The 18184-nt window shown below is 45.8% G+C and overlaps 1 protein-coding gene across 2 annotated transcripts in view; it reads left to right on the forward strand.

Moving 5' to 3' along the window:
• elovl5 (ELOVL fatty acid elongase 5) overlaps positions 1-18184 on the forward strand; it is a 200200-nt gene that overhangs the window by 133359 nt on the left and 48657 nt on the right. For both annotated transcript variants that reach the window (XM_072498586.1, XM_072498587.1), the window contains one exon: positions 40-106. In XM_072498586.1, coding sequence (XP_072354687.1) covers positions 49-106 — 58 coding nt within the window. In that variant the 5' untranslated portion in view covers positions 40-48. The remainder of the gene's footprint in view (positions 1-39; positions 107-18184) is intronic.

An 18184-nucleotide genomic window follows, 5' to 3' on the forward strand; every position in this document is an offset into this window, starting at 1 on the left:
TTTATTTACTATGTATTTTTTGATTAATTACCCCCATAGATTTTAAAAATGGAAGCTGTGGACAAGACGCTAAATTATTATTTTGTTTCATGGTTTGGACCAAGAGGTAAGTAGGCATTTTGATAAGCTGCATATTTTGGTATTTTGTCCTGGAAGCGTTTCAGCAGGAGTGTGATTAATATTTTGCTCTACGTACAAGATGTAAAACTTCATTGAGTGAGCATTAATCCAGCTGATGGCACAATTGGTGACAGTAATGTGCATCTTATTATGAGTGCAGTCATTGAATGGGCCCAGGCATTTAACTGGACTAAATTTGTAATTCAGATAATTAGCAAACAGTTGCTGAGAAGAACTATGCTGGACATGACCCTAGGAAGTTTTGAACAATGCCAGAAATTCCAGACGAGTTTTATTTTTAAGATGGATAACATTTCTATATTGTAATTGACCAATTTATCTAATTTTGTTTTGCACATGCTTTTTATTTGCAGATGAAAGTGTTAGTTGGCCATGGAATTTTGGGAGGCATTGTCAGTGAAGATGACCTCTCATTAACCCCACAATGAATTGGCTTACAAGCCACAGTACCATGAGTCACTGCCATGCCATTCACCTCGGTGTGACCTGCAGTTGGCTTTATGGTTATCGAATGGCAAACTATCTGCGGATGCAAAGTGGGGGTGGTGAGGAGATAGTGGCATATGAGATGTCAGTAATGTCACTGGACTAGTAATCCAGAGGCCCATGTTGTACATCCTCTACCAGCTTATTTAACTGCTGATGTATGATCCTAAATATTCTCTCTTGAGAATCATGAGATTGTGACAAGAGAAACGAATGGGGTGGCACCAAAGCGTTTTTGCTGCCCTCCCTTTCCCTACAAGCAATATCCCTTTGTAGATTTCATTTGGCTCTCCGCTCCAATGGAGCTTCTTGACAATGAACTGCCATTTCCTGCCATGTCATGTTTAACTTGGATGCATGCAGAAAGTTAGCACCATGCTGGGGCGGCACGGTAGCATAGTGGTTAGCACTGCTGCTTCACAGCTCCAGGGTCCCAGGTTCAATTCCCGGCTGGGTCACTGTCTGTGTGGAGTCTGCACGTTCTCCCCGTGTCTGTGTGGGTTTCCTCCGGATGCTCCTGTTTCCTCCCACAGTCCAAAGATGTGCAGATTAGGTGCATTGGCCATGCTAAATTGCCTTTAGGTTAGGTGGGGTTACTGGTTTACGGGGATATGGTGGAGGTGGGGTGCTCTTTCCAAGAGCCAGTGCAGACTTGATGGGCTGAATGGCCTCCTTCTGCACATATTCTATTAAGTCAGTTTTGAACATCAGGCAAGACTGCTGAGTTTATTTATAAGAACAAACAAATGACTCTGTAATAAGAACAAGTGCTTGATGAGGCAGATGTGTAATATTTTACAGCCCTGTGTATTAAGAGGAAGAATAATGACAGTTAAGAATGAAATGAAAAAAGAAACGATGAGGATTTTTTTGCTAAATGACCGCTAACTGTTGCCAGTATCAGTATAGGTGTTGGGTCTTTTTTCCACAAGGTAGATTGTCAGTCACTGGGCGGGATTCCCCAGTCCGCCAGCCGCTTGTTTCATGGCCGCACGCCATTCCCTGATGGTGGAATTCTATCTTCCTGCCGATTGTCAATGGATTTCCTGTTATAACGACACCATGCTGTTGCGAAAACTGCTGGAATGGGTGCGCTGCCAGCGGAAATATTGAATCGCAACAGCGGGAAAATTCTGGCCACTGTTTCCTCAGCCCCATGTTACTTTTCTTCTCTGGAACCCATGTCTTCAATTTTGTTCTGTTGTTAAATGCATCTTTTCTTTCAGTTTCAACATGGCAGATTGTTCAAACAATTTCGACAATCCTCTGCTGACATCTGAAACCATTATTTTAGTCTTTGCTTCAGCAATAACGTGCCGATCATTTTAATTGCCTCCATGTGGTAGGAATTTCATTTATGGCGTCTTAAAAATAAATGTTGTAGTTTGAAGATTAGCTCTACAAGATGTCGTAGAGCTGTTGTGGAGTATTTAGCTCTCAGTCATGTGTTTTGTGTTTCATTTTCTGTTGTTTACCACCTTTGACAAGTGGAAAAAAAATGATGTACACTGATCAGGTGCTGTCTAATGAATATCTTATTTTCCCACTGACAGAAACAAATTTCCACCGAGAGAACCTTTAAGCTCCTCATTGTGAATAATATAGCGGAGAATGCTGAACAGACTCTTTAAAACATGGGGCGAAATTCTCCTACCCGCCCCGCCACATTTCTGCCCCGACCGGCCGGCGGGAGTCTCCGTAACACCGGCAATGGGGTTTCCCATTGTGGGGCAGCCCCACTCCGTCGGGAAACCCCCGGGTGCCGGCAAAACGGAGACTCCCGCCGGCGGAGAATGACGCCCCTAAATCGTCAAACGCTGCCCACGTTGCTCTTTTGTCTGCTTGGATTAAGTTTTCCAGCTTCCCATCAAAGTCTTGTGTGCGGATTGGCTTTAGTTAGTCTTGTCGTCTTCCTGTGCATATTCCTGTGCAAATCCACCAAGAGAATTCAAAGAACCGCTGAACCTTTAATGTTCAGGGGTTCGCAAATCACAGAATTGTTACAGCGCAAAAGGAGGCCATTTGGCCCATCATTGTCTGCGCCGGCACACCAAATTATTTCGCCTTGTGCCAATCCCCTGCCTTCTTCCTGCGACTCTGCATATTTTTCCTTTTCTGTTAACGGTCTAGTTCCACTTTGAATGCTTCGATTGAACCTGCCTCTTCCAACTCTTAGGCAGTGCATCCCAGACCCTAACCACTCGTTACGTGAATGTTTTTTCCCCTCATGTTGTTTTTGCTTCTTTTGCCAAATAGTTTAAATCAGTGGCCTCTTATTCTTGATGCTTTCATGAGTGGGAATAGTTTTTCCCTAACTATGGCTAATCTACGGACCCCTAAGTGCTTTAAATTATGGAGAGAGTGTACAGGATTATCTTTTCATTCATATTCTACGTGATCATATTTTTGCTGCTCTTGTCCATTCTGCTTTTTCAGACTCTACTTTGATTTTTCAAGTTCTCGTGCCTTCTGTAATTTTGAACTCCACTCCCTGCCCCCATTCTTGTTTATATCCTGATGGAACGCAATGATAAGTCAGCTGTTTAATAACGATTAATGCCAGTCCCATGAGGAAATGTCCAGATAAGAAAGTTGGAGTTCAGAGACTAAAAACCACTTAAAGTCTCTGAAAGCTTTGCCCAATTATGGATTTAAATTTTTTGAGTTCTGGGAGGAGAGTTTAAAGATGATTTCCAGTCTGGTATACATTGGATAAAAACCCATTACTCTACACAAAATTGTGCTTAATCTCCGAAAATTATAAAAATTTGGGAGCAAGAGAATGACATTTAAGTAATGCATCTCTATACACCATGATAGCTGCTGATGCACTGCGTATATTATGACACCATTGAAGTAGATTAGCCATAGTCGTTAAAGCCATAAGTGATGTGAATTGTCAATGTTGCTTGCGTGTGCTATTGATACTGCTCCCCTGGTTGACATTCTCATCCAGTTGTTTTTTTTATTTTGTTTTTATTTTTATTTATTTTTTCATGGGAAACAAGCGTCACATCCAAGGTCAGCATTCGTTGCCCATCTCTAATTGCCCTTGAACTGAATGACTTGCTCAGTCAGTTCAGAGGGAAATTAAGAGTCAACCACATTGCTGTGGGCCTGGAATCACATATGTAGAGTAGACAGGGTAAGGATGGCAGATTTCCTTTCCTGAAAGGCAATAGAACCAGATGGATTTTTCCGACAATCGCCGATAGTTTCATGGCCACCATTACTGAGATCAACTTTCAATTCCAGATTTTATTAACTGATTTTAAATTCCACCAGCTGCCGTGGTGGGATTTGGGCCCAATCCCTGGAGCATCTGTCTGAGTCTTTGGATTTACTAGTCGAGTATCTCCTCAACGAGATAACCCAGATAAAAATAAAATAAAGCTACAAATGCTGGCCATTCAAGATGAAAATAGTCAGCTGTTCTATCAGCATCTGAAAAGAGAAAAGGCAGCTTAACTTTTCAGCTCTGTAACCAACCCTCTACCTGTCAATTCTCTCCACAGATACAATGCACTTGCCGGAATTTCTATTTTTTATTTTCTTTGCTTCTTGTTTCTCCCAGCACCATTGCTTTGCTGGTTTTGACGTCTTCTGTCTCTATGTGCAGAGGACTGGACTTTACTATTTGAGAACACTAAGGATCGCTCACCCTCACATTTCAAGAGATTTGTAGCTTTTAATATCTCTTTTTTAGTTGCCCGTGTTTTACATCCATAATGAGTTTTTAGTCAAATCATCCTTTCCAGCAGTTCCACAGTCATTCTGCAAGACATTCACAAATCATTCCAATCCCTGTTCCACTGTCTGTTCACCTTTCTTGCTCTGGGTCTAGATTCTAGCATTCAAACTGGTAGAACACTGTCTGTTGCCTGAGTGTCCGCTTTTGTTTATTGCGTGCAACATTTATTTTGGTGATTATACTTTGGCTTCAAAACAATTGCTCATGGAGGATAGTCTGCAAACTTTCTCCTGCTTTCCCCCCGCCCCCACCTTCCCGGCCCCCGCAAAGCTCCCCCTCCCTAAATTAGTCCGCCACCTTCTTCCAATCTCCAGAGTCAGGGGTTGGACCTTCCCTATGCTCCATGTTCCCAATAGCAACAGGTGACTGACCTGAGGCTGCGGCCTCCTCTGGAGTGTTCCCCGCTAATTGTGTCAGTCAGGCTCACATCCAGGCAGGGATCGTGCCTCAAAACAATACTGCTCACCGTGTGGAGCCAAAACTCCATAGCATGTTGGGAAACCTGAACTTCTGGTTTCCTCAAAATAAATCCTGCCCCTGCCTACACATGTTAAGATCAATGCCTTTGTTTTAAATGTTAGTGTCTCCTTGAAAGTCTTTGAAGTCTGCCATTGTACTGTATTTCCCAATATTCATTTTTTGTGCAATAAATTAGTAAATCCTTAATGAATCTTCCAGAAATGAAAATTGCATGAGCTCTATGTTAGGAAAACAAAGATAGTTTAAGGAATTTATATTAATATTGAATATGGTATAGTTTTAAGTGGGTTCAATTAAATGTTTCTGTGCCTGGAAGGCTAAAACCTACAGTTAGATTCATGCTGGACAAAGGTTTTGTATGTGTGGGGGTTGGTTTCAATTCCAACTGTGATTCTATTGCGTGCACCTTAAGATGTACTTTGCAACCCTTGTTAATCTTCAAATCGGTGTGTATTTGATAAGCTAAGGAGGGAGTAATGGAATATTTTGTAATAATCCAACTTCTGTTTCTTAAATGTTTTTTCCTTGTTTTTAAAACTAATTAGCCATCTGGTGACTCTGTTCCTCTATGTTTTATACATAGAAAGTAAAAGTTACAGTCTTTCGAGCCAGGGTTCCATTCTGCGATCTTCCCGTCCATTTATAACATCAACTGGGATTGTAACATTTATAACCGATGGATGATCCACTCTACCATTTTACAGGCCAAGCAGAAAAGATGAAAATGATCCTCCATATCATACTCCTTCCCTCTTACTCCAACTCCTATCTTCCTATCTTTTCCTGTATCGTGGAAAATACCACTCTGAACACTCTGAGTGGATTTGGAACAAATGGAAAAACTGAATGAAAGTTCGGCATATTTTGGCATGGTAGCATAGTGGTTAGCACAGTTGCTTCAAAGCTCCAGGGTCCCAGATTCGATTCCTGGCTTGGGTCACTGTCTGTGTGGCGTCTGCACGTTCTCCCCGTGTGTGCATGGCTTTCCTCCGGGTGCTCCGGTTTCCTCCCACAGTCCAAAGATGTGCAGGTTAGTTGGATTGGCCATTCTAAATTGCCCTTAGTGTCCAAAAAGGTTAGGTGGGGTTACTGGGTTACGGGGATAAAGTGGGATTGGGTGGAGGCGGGGGGCCTAAGTAGGGTGCTCTTTCCAAGGGTCGGTGCAGACTTGATGGGCTGAATGGCCTCCTTCTGCACTGTAAATTCTATGAATTCTACGAAGTCCTAACGAGACATTACTGCTTTCATGAAAGCAGGAGAATCTTTAAAACAGCCCCGTTTCTTCTAAATCTTTTAAATGACTGTTTAAGAAATGCATTATAGGCTTAGTTTTGCCAACTTCATCCTAAAACATCAGTTTTGAAGCCAGCAATTCTGAGTGATTTATATATTGGCACAGAGAAATGAGGCTGATTTAACATTGATGTCATTACCTCATCTTGTTTTTTTTCAGCACAGAGCCAAATTTTCCTCAGACCAAAAGGCTGTGCTGATCCCAAACCTGGCAGAGTGGGGACCTACCTCACTCCTCTTTGTTCTGGTGTCAGGTCGAATCTCGACTTAGAAGACAAAAGTTTTCAAATCATTTTTCCAATTGCTTCATTAATGGCTTGTACTCCTCGATAAACTTCAATGCAGAAAAATGTCACAGATAAGTGAATGCCAAATCAAACGAGATGTTAGGCGGGCTGACCCAAAGCTTGCTCAAAGCAGAGGATTCGAAAGAAGATCTAAAAAGGTGGATGGGGATGTGTAGAAATGGAGGGGATTAGGGAGGGAATTATGGAGTCAGATTCAGCCATGATTTTTGAAAAGGGAATTAATTGGATGATCACCAGAAGGGATAGCATTTGCAGCGGAATGGTGAAAAGGCAGAGGAATGAGGCTAGCTAAATTGCTCTAGCAGAGAGTTAGTGCAGGCTCGATGGGCCGAATGTCCTCCTTCTATGCTGTAAATGTAGGGCGACGAATAGAGGTGGGATGGATGGGTTCGGGGGATGCAAAAGAGGCCAGAGTAAGAGAGAGAGTTTAGGAGGGGGTGGGGGGGGGGGGGGGGGGCTGTTGGGCTGGAGGATATTAGAGGGATAAGAAAAGGAAAGGCCATGAAGCAATCATGGAATTTAAACGCACAAATGAAAATTTTAAATTTGGACCAGGTACTCATGTAGGTCAGCCAACACATGAATGGGTCTTCCTGCAGGAGAGCAAACGGACAGGAAAGCTTTGGTTGAGATGATCTTTACAATATGGATGCCAACAACGAGAGCATTGGAATAGTTGAGTCTCCGATGATAACGTCAGCAGCAGATGGGCCGAGGTAGGGGTGCAGGCAGGTGATGTTGTGGAGATGAAACTAGGTGATCTTCGTGACGACAAAGAGCAGAACTAAAAACAGAAGGTGCTGAAAACACTTCGCACATCAGGTAGCATCTGTGGAACGAGAGACAGAGGAAAAGTTTCAGGTTGACAACCTTTTGTTAGAACTTATTAACAAATTTAATTTTAAAACTAAATATAACCCATGGTTTCTAATCTTTTATTTTTACATTCTGAATTCTTGACTTATTCAGATATTGGGATTCACTTCATTACTCAGGACTCTAACCACAATGCTCTCAGTTGAACAAACAATAATAGCTTATTGTCACAAATAGGCTTCAATGAAGTTACTGTGAAAAGCCCCTAGTCGCCAGGGAGGCCGATACGGGAACTGAACCCGCGCTGCTGCCTTGTTCTGCATTACAAACCACCTGTTTAGCCTGCTGTGCTAAACCATCCCCATAATAGATGATGCCGGTGAATTAAATAGAAGGTCTACTGGAAGCTTGGCTGGCCATGCTGAGGGGAACTGACAGCACTCAGAAATGCTGAAAGCGAAATAGTTTTTGTTGAAACTTGCTATAAACTTCCAGAAAATGGGTGGATTTCTCAACTGACGCACAGGCCCTTGTATCTATAATGTATCGTGTTGGTAACTAATAGTCACCAATAAACTGACAATTTTATTTTAATCAGATGTATAAAGTCAGCAGCAATCTGACTAAAATCGGATTAAGTGTCTCTCTCTCATTCCAACCTGAGCCTGGTTCTCCCGGACACAACCTGGCCTGTCTCCCAGTTCCTCACCTGCTTACTGTTGAGATCCTGATGTGAGGATCATCACGCGCTCTTTGAACTTCTCAAACATGCTTTCCGGCCCCTAAAGCTGCCCAAATGTGGGGACTGGGCCGCTGTGAGATAGCCACTTGAATAAACCCGATTTGCAGTGAATGTGGCCACTACCTGGTCTCTAAAGTGAGAAGCACCGCACAGGCGTCTCTATATTCGGCCTGGTCCTGAACCTCCGGTTAATAGAGTATTCCGGTTGGTACAGTGGTGAACAGCATAAAGTTTATTGTACATTTTAAAATATAAGCATAAATCACATACAAATAAGAGGGTTTGCTGTTTTTGGCCTGCATATGTAAACCCAATAGGTTCATCATTAAAGAGACAAATTTGCAATCCATTACTCTCAGTGGCAGTGATGCATGCTGTGACTGCACGCTGGAGAACTGCCATTGGCAAGCTCTTGATTTCCCTGCATCTATTTTGATGTACAGTGAATTGTAGGCTGCATGCTGGCAGTTCCCTGAGATACACTCCATATAGCTCCTTTCTGGGAGGGCCAAGCCACAGAGTGATCCCTTTGTGGATAAATCCTCCAGTGATTCTCTGATAGGTTATTGCCCCGCCTGGCGTGATACTGAGCCATGCAGAGGTAAAAATACCAAGGTTCGATCCTGGTTCCGTACTGCTTGAAGTTTATGCTTATACATCTAGGAAATGAAAAGGCTGCTGCCCCATAACCCATCCCCAGCCCAACCCGTCAAACCATCTTCCAGCTATACCACCCATTCATTCCCTTTCCTCATCTTTCCTCATCTCCTGGCAGAGGGTTTAAATAGAGGGATTTAGCAATTCCTTTGTTAAAAAAAACCTCCATGACACCTTTTGGACAATAAACCGAGCCTTGGAAAATCTCAGATTCATTGGCTATTTTTTCAAAATCATTTACCTTCCATATGCTAAAATCATCCCAGAAACCCATTGAGGATCTTCTTGAAGGATTGAAGCGAATCAGTCTTCCCTCCCTCTTTCTAAAACCTGTTCCACAATTCAAATACCCTTCCTCAGGAATTTGTGCCCCTTCATTGTTCTTTTTTTTTAATAAACATTTTATTGAGGTATTTATGATTTTACAACAACAAAGCCGTCTTCCTCCCTTACAGGTCCCAGCTTTACTAACCCCCTACTCTAAACTAAGCTAACCCACAGGCCCCTCTCCCTTCTGCTGACTGTTAATTGTCCGCAAAGAAGTCGACGAACGGTTGCCACCTCAGGACGAACCCTAACATTGACCCTCTCATGGCGAACTTGATTTTCTCCAAACAGAGAAAGCTAGCCAGGTTCCGACTTCGGGGGCTTTGAGTCCCTCTAAGCTAATATCCATCTTCGGACTACCAGGGAAGCAAAGGCTAGAACGTCTGCCTCTTTCTCCTCCTGGATTCCTGGGTCTTCTGACACTCCGAAAATCGCCACCTCTGGACTCGGTGCCACCCTTGTTTTTGACACCGTGGACATGACATCCGCAACCCCCTGTCAAGATCCCCTAAGCTTTGGGCATGTCCAGAACATGTGGACATGGTTCGCTGGCCCTCCCGCACACCTTGCACACCTATCTTCTACCTCAGAGAACCTGCTCATCCGGGCCACTGTCATGTGAGCCCGATGAACGACCTTGAATTATATCAGGCTGAGCCTGGCACATGTTGTGGACGCGTTGACTCTACTCATCGCGTCCGCCCAGAGACCATCCTCTATCATTCCCCCCAAACTCCTCTTCCCACTTGCGCTTCGGCTCCTCGGTCTGCATCTCCTCTGACCCCATGAGTTCCTTGTAAATGTCAGAGACCCTCCCTTCTCCCACCCACACTCTAGATGCTACCCTGTCCTGTATCCCCCTTGATGGTAGGAGAGGGAAGGTTGAAACCTGCCTGCGTAGGAAGTCCCGCACCTGCAGATACCTAAATTCATTTCCACTCACCTATCCAAATTTCTCCCCCAGTTCAAGCTAGAAAAGCTCCCCTCTATAAACATATCCCCCATCCTCCCAATCCCTGCTCTCTGCCATCTCCGAAACCCTCCATCCATCCTTCCCGGGGCTAACCAGTGATTATTACAGATTGGAGACCACACCGATGCTCCTTTCGCCATTGCCCCCAGATCCTCAGAACCACCACCACCACGAGGCTGGTGGAGTACCGTGCCGGCGGGAACGGCAGAGGCGCTGTTATCAACGCCCCCAAGCTGGTGCCCTTGCATAAAGCAGCCTCCACACGCTCCCAATCCGACCCTCCCCCCATCACCCACTTCCTGGTCATGGTTATATTTGCCGCCCAATAGTAATTACTGAGGTTCGGCAGCGCCAGCCCGCCCCCCCCCCCCCCAGGCTCCGCTCAAGCATCCCCTTTTTAACTCACGGGGTCTTACCCGCCCATACAAAGCCAGTGATCATCTTACTGACTTGTTTAAAGAAGGACCGCGGAATGAAGATGGGGAGACACTGAAACACAAACAGGAATCTCGGGAGGACCGTCATTTTCACCGTCTGCACCCTCCCAACTAGTGACAACGGGAGCGCGTCCCACCTCCGGAAATCGTCCTTCATTTGGTCTACTAGTCGGGCCAGATTTAACTTGTGCAGCCACTCCCATTCCCGCACCACCTGGATGCCTAAGTACCGAAAGCTTCCCCCTACCACCCTAAATGCCAGTTCTCCCAGTCGCCTCTCCTGCCCCCTTGCCTGGACCGCAAACATCTCACTTTTCCCCATATTTAGTTTATATCCCGAAAACCGGCCAAATTCCCCCAGAATCCTCAGAATTTCTTCCATCCCCTCTAATGGGTCCGATACATACAGGAGTAGGTCCACTGCGTAAAGCGAGACTCTGTGTTACACTCCCTCCCCCCGCCCCCGACCAGCCCCTTGAGGCTCTCAGCGCAATTGCCAGCAGCTCTATGGCTAACGCGAACAACAGTGGGGAGAGGGGGCATCCCTGTCTCATCCCCCGATGCAGCCTAAAATAGTCCGATGTTGTCCTATTCGTCCGTACGCTTGCAACAACAACCTGATACAACAACCTGACCCAGTCAATAAAGCCCCGCCCAAATCTGACCCGTCCCAGTACCTCCCACAGATATTCCCATTCTACCCAATCAAAAGCCTTCTCTGCGTCCATTGCGACCACTACCTCCACCTCCCTACCTTCCGGACATCATGATCACATTTAACAACCTTCTTACATTGGCTACTGTTGCCAATCGGCACCGGAGTCGCCAATAATGTTGCCAATCGGCGCCAGAGTCACCAATAATGTTGCCAATTAATAATGATGCTCTTTAGAGTCGCCAGGTATCAAATGATACCACCACAAGGCTTTACCGGATATCGATCAAAGGACCTCACACCCAGTTAGTCAGTTCAAGTTCAAAGATGGTTTATTTACACACAAGGATTACTTCGACATGCAACACAAAACACTACAAGTTAAACTACACCGAACAACTGCAATAACCTACACTTAACTTCAGGGTAACCGGCTCTTTGCAGATGGAGAATGCCTTTGTCCGGATCTTGCATGGCTGGGTGGATGAAGTGGCTCTGTTTCTGCTGGGCTCATCCGTCTAGTAGCGATCGTTGGTCTTGAACTTGTCTGTCTGGTCATTATGCTGCACTTGGGTTGGCTTAGGTCAGACCCAAGAGAGACTGAGCACATGGCTGTGTCTCTTCTTATCCCTCTGGGGCTTTGCGCTCTTTGGGGCGGTCCTTAATTTGGACCCAATAATTCAACAGGCTTCAATCACTGCCTTCGATTTTGGCCAATAAAGAGGCGGGTGCCTTGATGGCTGGGCGTGTCCTTAGTGGTCATTGACCTTGGCTGTTTGGGCTCCCTAAGTAAAGGGAGTGGCGCCGATTAGTCTGTATCTGTATCGATACCTGAGTACAGTTCTTTTGTTCTGGGGAAATGGGCCATTAGAATGCAAACGAGCGGGTGGTTCGATCACATCTAGCGATGTGGGTTGCAAATACACACACAAGCTCTGAGTCTATCTGAGTCCTGGGTTGGCCATAATTCCCATGGTCCTTTGCAGGTGGCCATCTGAGATGGCTCCATCCCGTCCTCTTGATCCTGAACGCAAAGCGTAAGGTGGATCACACTGTCGATCCCTTATCCATCCCTGGTGTGCTGGTTACCCTTGGTCAAGGACAGGTCCTACACTACTCTGTCCTATGATTTTGGAGCAGTTACCTAACATTTTTACTAACACATCATACATTCATAATTTCTAACGGGTCACTATAAAACATTTCACTGTTCCGCACAATTGAATATCTAACTAACACTATCTAAGCTACTCTCATGCTGCTGGCAAATATCAAAAAGAACTTATGTACAATACAAGATTTCAAAACAGCAGCATCACATTCCTACTTAATCTATCAAAGTTAGAGAGGTATACGGTCTTTATTTTTATCAGCGATTACAGTGTTTGTTGAGTTTGGTGAATTCCAAAGAAGGTGTATATATCGGGGAGCGGGAGGCTCTTTTTCGCCATTTGCGGTGTCTGCGTGTCTGGATGACACTGCAGATTCCCGTAACAGCCTCCCCGAACAGGCGCCGGAATGTGGCGACTAGGGGCTTTTCACAGTAACTTCATTTGATGCCTACTTGTGATAATAAGCGATTTTCATTTCATTTCATTTCATTTCATTATTGCAATTACCAGAAGGGCCTCTACTGTGTATGAAAGGGGGTACCATTTGGCAATGTTTTCGCACCAAGTGGGGGTTTCAGTGTCTATCACTATGTGTGGTGTCCGGTCCAGGGGTGTCATGTTGTGTGGTGGTGTTCGGGGCGGGTGTGGAGTGTGGTACAGAGGCTTGTAAGACGCGCAGTTGTAGGAGTTCAGCGATGATCACAATGTAGGTCATCAGTCCTCTCGTCATCTTGTCTTCTGTCTTCCGTTTTCCCTATATTCCTGGGGGTGCAAGCATAATATCTGTTATTATCTTCGGTTAATATCTCATTTATTTGTCTTTGCCTCCTTAACTTCAATTACTCATTAGAATCGTCACCATGTGTGACTCCCTCATTTTTTTTTGAAATAACATTTTGAGACAAGACAGTGCCAAAAAAAAATGTATTTGTAAGTGCAGAGATTCTCTCAGCTCGTGGTCGATGCGGGGAGTGGGTGGACAATTTCTCCATCCACTCTTCCTTTACTGCAACCAGTGATGGCTGAGGCTCATCTTCCTAGCTGAATTTTAGGGCGGCCAGTTTTATAGAGTTTCATCATCCCAGGGTCCAGAGGTAGTTCGCGTGTAGCAGCATATGTGGCAACCAAGTGTGTCAAACGTGTAAATAGCAGGTGGGGAACGACCAGAGGGTCGCAGAAGGTAAAGGGATGAGTGTACAGACTGAGAAAGGGCATTCTTTAAACCACAATAAAAGGGCAAAGAAGTGAAACAAAGACCTGCCAAGGACAGCGCAGAGTGTAGGGAACCATTCCAGAGTACTCGAAGTGACGGGAACATGAGGTGCGTGTGGGCCGCAGCAGGGCAAGAATGGGTGAAATCCCCGGGTAGGGCGGTGATCAGTGCCATTGCTCCACTATCCGAGCTTAACTGACCGGATGCATTTGGGGTCCTCAGGCAGGGTGGGGATTAGTGCCGTTATTCCCTACCTGGGTTACCTAAACGAGCGGAGAGAATTTGTAACACATCTGAGATCCAGCAATTGTTCCTTTAACCACCATTGGTCAGTAAATGGCGTCGGAAGAGTAACTATGACTGTATCAAGAAATTGGGTGTCAGGCCGACATTAATTAAAACCATGTAACAAGAAGAAATAAAAAGGCGGGCAGGCTCCATCAGAAAGTAGAACACCGTAATTCTTATGCGGCGTCTTTTTCTCATCATCTGGACACCTCAAGGTTCTGTATCAAAAAGCGTTGTAAAAGGATTACCATAACCAGAGTCAGAATCGGAATCATCACCATCTCCCGGTTGCCAGACTCGTGCCATGTTTTTGTGCTGTGGCCGCGTGGGCCGTCGTGGAATCCGAATCGTCATGTCTAACCAGTCTACAAGAGTTGTCGCGGTGCCAAAAAGGGGTTCGTTTGTCATGAGGCGTAGGGGCGGTGGCAGTGAAGGGCAAGTTACTGTTGTTGGGCGGTGGCTGTGGCTGTGGAAGGGGGGTGTAGGGGGCCAAACATGTCGTGGTACCGGGGGCTCGAGTGACTGGGGCCAGGGAGGTTGTACCAGTGGTCAGTGACCGTGGTCAATTCGGGGAGGCTGGCGCTGTCATCGGAGTCAAGCTCAAGATTGAACGTCGTACCTTGGGTGGAGACGAGGTCGGGTCTGTGGGCGTGGACGTGCTGTCAGTGCTGGGGGAGTGTTGGGCTAGGTTGTCAATGGGCGGGGCGGAATCGTCTGCTATTGCTAGGAAGATGTGGTGGGAGTGGCTACATTGGGTTCCGTAGACTTTGAGCTGGTTGATGTGGAACCAACCAGTTTTACCTTTGGGGTACGTTATCTTGTACACAGAGGGGCTTACTTTGTCTGAAATGGAGTAGGGTCCTGCAAATTTGGGGGAGAGGAAAGAACTGGGATTGTAACGGGAAACCATTACTTGCTGACCGACTGTGTACTATATGGGGTGGATGGTTTTGTCAAAGCAGGCTTGCCTCTGCTTCCGTCTAGCGCCTAGTTGGACAGCTGCAGTGAGCTGAGCTGCTTTAATATTGTCTGACTTGTTGGACCGCTTTTTCATGGGTGAGGACGGTGACTGTGGGGCTTCCCAAATCGAATCAAATTCTCTCAACAATGCCGCTGGATTGGGGGTTATACGCGATGTGAAATTTTTGTTTGATTCCAAAAATCGTTTGGACATTTTGCATGACTCTGCCGGTGAAATGGGAACCTTGGTCTGACTCAATGCTGCGGGGGAGTCCCCAGCGTGTAAATATCTGTTGGGTCAAAATCTTAGCTGTGGCCTTTGCAGTGTTTGTCCGTGAGGGGAAATACTTCTACCCATTTTGTAAAGGTGTCGATTTCCACTAATATGTATTTGAAACCATTTCTGAAAGGGGGGGGGCAATGTAGTCGAGTTGCAAATTTGTCCAAGGGCCATTAACAGGTCGGGTGTGTCTCAATTGTCCCTTCTTGGAGTACCTTTCAGGATTGTCCTGTGCACAGATTAAACAATTCTCAACATAATGTGTTACATCGGATTTAAAATCGGGCCACCAGTACAAAGGTCTTAAATGGGCAATGGTATTGTCTATCCCCTGATGTCCGTGTCCGTCATGAAACTGATAAATTATCTGGTTTCTGTCCTGGGTGGAGACCACATAAATTCCATTTTTCAAAAATATACCGTCCTGTACCGTCAGTGAGTCCTTGCATTTGTCGTAGGGGGCTGGGAAGTTACCGTCTAAAACTTGTTTGAGAGTGTTGTCTGTCTTTTGGGCCTGGGATAGATCCTCGATATTGGTCTGAGAAACCTGGACTGCGTGGGTCGGTTCACTTTCGAGGGGTTGCCAAATGTGACCGTGGCGTGATCCTGACTTAGCTAATACGTCTGCCTTTACATTACCGGGTGGGGAGGAACGATGATGGCTTCTCACTTCAATAATACCGTACGTGCGGTCTTTAGCTGTCCTAAGAATGTGTTTCAACAATGGGGCTGAGGGTAGGGGTTTACCATCAGCGGATACGAATCCTCGAGATTCCCACAGGGGCAGGAATTCTGTCAAGCTATTGCACACATATAAGCTGTCCGAATGTATGTCTGCGGGGGTTGGAAAGGAATCGGGGTGCTGCACTACATTCTGCTGCTTGTGATCCTAGGTGGCCGGGCAATTTTAAAGATATTTCTTCTAATGCGCGTCCCTGTGCATCTTCTACGTAAATTCCACAACCAGTTATTCTCTTTCCATTTTCTATCGTGGAGGAACCGTCTACATAAATCTTTAAAGCATTGTCTATGGTGTGTGGATTCTGTGTTTTACTGCCTGCTCATGTGTGCAGTGACTTCGGAATAAAGGGCCCTGTGTGGTGTTGGGCTGCTATGATCTGGCACTCATGTGGGGTCCCTGCATACTGAAGGTTATCTGCTAGAAATGTGTGGGACTTTGTACATTTGACTGTAATGTCCCTTCCTTGTAACAACAGTGTCCAGCGAGCTTCTCTGATCTGGCTGACTGAACCGTTCTTTAACCTACCACCTAACAATAGCTGCGTTGGGGTGTGCTCGGTTAAAATCGTTACTGGGTTAAGGCCTGTGATGTATGCAAAATACTGTACTGCCCAAAAAACTGCAAGCAAGTGCCATTGTCCTTGCTCTACGGGATCCAAAATTTGTGAGGCATAGGCTACGGATCCTAAGCGGTCATGTCTTTCCTGTAGGGGTACTGCTGATAGGGTTCGGTCAGTGGTTGCTACTTCTATGGCATAGGGAGAGTGTGGGTCTGGAACTTGCAAAGCGGGGGCTGTGCCTACGGTGCGTTTTAATTCATCGATGACGTCTGTGTGCTGAGGAAGCCATTCCCATGGGGCGTTCTTCTTAAAGAGCTCTGAGAGTGGGGCTGCTTTTGTGACAAAACCATCTATATGGTTCCTACAATATCCAACTAATCCTAAGACTGACCGGAGTGCAGTGATATTGTGGGGCAGGGGCAATTTAACTATTGACTCAATTCACTTCTGTTCGATCTCTTGCTTCCCATGGGTAATAATGGTGCCTAATTAAAGGACCTTTTCTTTTAAGATCTGGGCTTTTTGGGGGTTGACCTTGCATCCGATGGATTGCAAAAGACCTAGTAATTCCAAAAGAAGCTTTACATGCTCTTCCTTTGTGTCCGTCTGTAGGAGTAAGTTGTCCACATACTGTATAAGGCATTCGGGGCGGGAAAATCTGAAAAGTCTGTTGGCCAATTGTCGGTGGAAAATGGAGGGGGAATTGTGGAAACCTTGCGGGAGGCATGTCCACATACACTGCTGCCCTTGAAATGTGAACGCAAACTTATATTGACAGGTCTTGTCTGGCGGGATGGACCAAAGGCCATTACTGATGTCCAGCACTGTGAAGTACTTTGCCTGTACTCCCTGCTTGAGCATGGTCTTGGGACTCGTGGCAACGGTGGGAGCTACTAAAGGGGTGACCTTGCTAAGTTCTCGGTAGTCGATTGTCAGTCGCCAAGAACCATCGGGTTTTTTCACGGGCCAAATTGGGGCATTATTTGTTGAGGCTACCGGCCGAATTACTCCTTGATCTAATAAACTATCGATGACTTTTGAAATCTCACCCTCGGCTTGCTGTGGGAAACCGTATTGCTTCTGTGGCTTAGGATCGGGACCTGAAATTGTGACCATTCCTGAGATCTTCCCACAATCATGTTTGTGTTGGGCGAAGGAAGCTTTATGTTTTCTGAGGACCTCTCTAATTGTCTGGTCTGTACTAATTGCTTGTGGATCAAACAAATAGTCTCCTACTGAGCAAATCCTATGTTAATAGTCCCCTACAGTGAGCGTAGCGGGGGCTCTCGCTGTTTTGGCCATTTTCCATATACATCTATTCACGGGATCAAAGGAAAGGTTGTAGGAGCTCATAAAATCAATTCCTAGAATGTGCTCGGCTGTTTGGGGCAAGTTGACTAAAACAACAGGGTGACTGGTGCTTATGGTTCCTATCTGAATATCTACGGGGCTGTGATGTATCCCTGCTGTACGTGTCCGGTAAATCCACTAAGGGTGATGGTGTATGTGGTGGGCCATTTGTCACGCTGGAACATTGTGGAGGAGTTTAAAGTGGCGCGGGACCCTCCTGTGTCCCAAAGAAATTCTACTGGATGTCTCCGGACTGTGCCTGTGACTACTGGTCTGCCTGATTTGTCCCAGAGTGTGTCGCAGACCCAAGTTGGGGAGTCCGAACACCGTCAATCTGTGGTGTTGATTGCTGAATTATCTGAATGGGTGCTAACACTATGTATGGGCCAAACATTGTTCCTAGGTGGGGGGCCTGGTTGTTGGTGGCATTGCTAGTTCGGGGGGTTTTGTCGGCATTCGCGGGCATAATGTCCCATGTGTCCACAATTATAGCAACCTCGTGGTGCCTGTGCTCTGGGGTGCTGTCCTTCATGTCTACCCTCATTTATCCATGCTGGGTCCTGGTTAGTTCTAACTAGGTGTATATTTGCTTCTATCTGTTCCTGATCTACCTT

Source organism: Scyliorhinus torazame, chromosome 4 (assembly GCF_047496885.1).
Source record: "Scyliorhinus torazame isolate Kashiwa2021f chromosome 4, sScyTor2.1, whole genome shotgun sequence".
Lineage (NCBI taxonomy): Eukaryota > Metazoa > Chordata > Chondrichthyes > Carcharhiniformes > Scyliorhinidae > Scyliorhinus > Scyliorhinus torazame.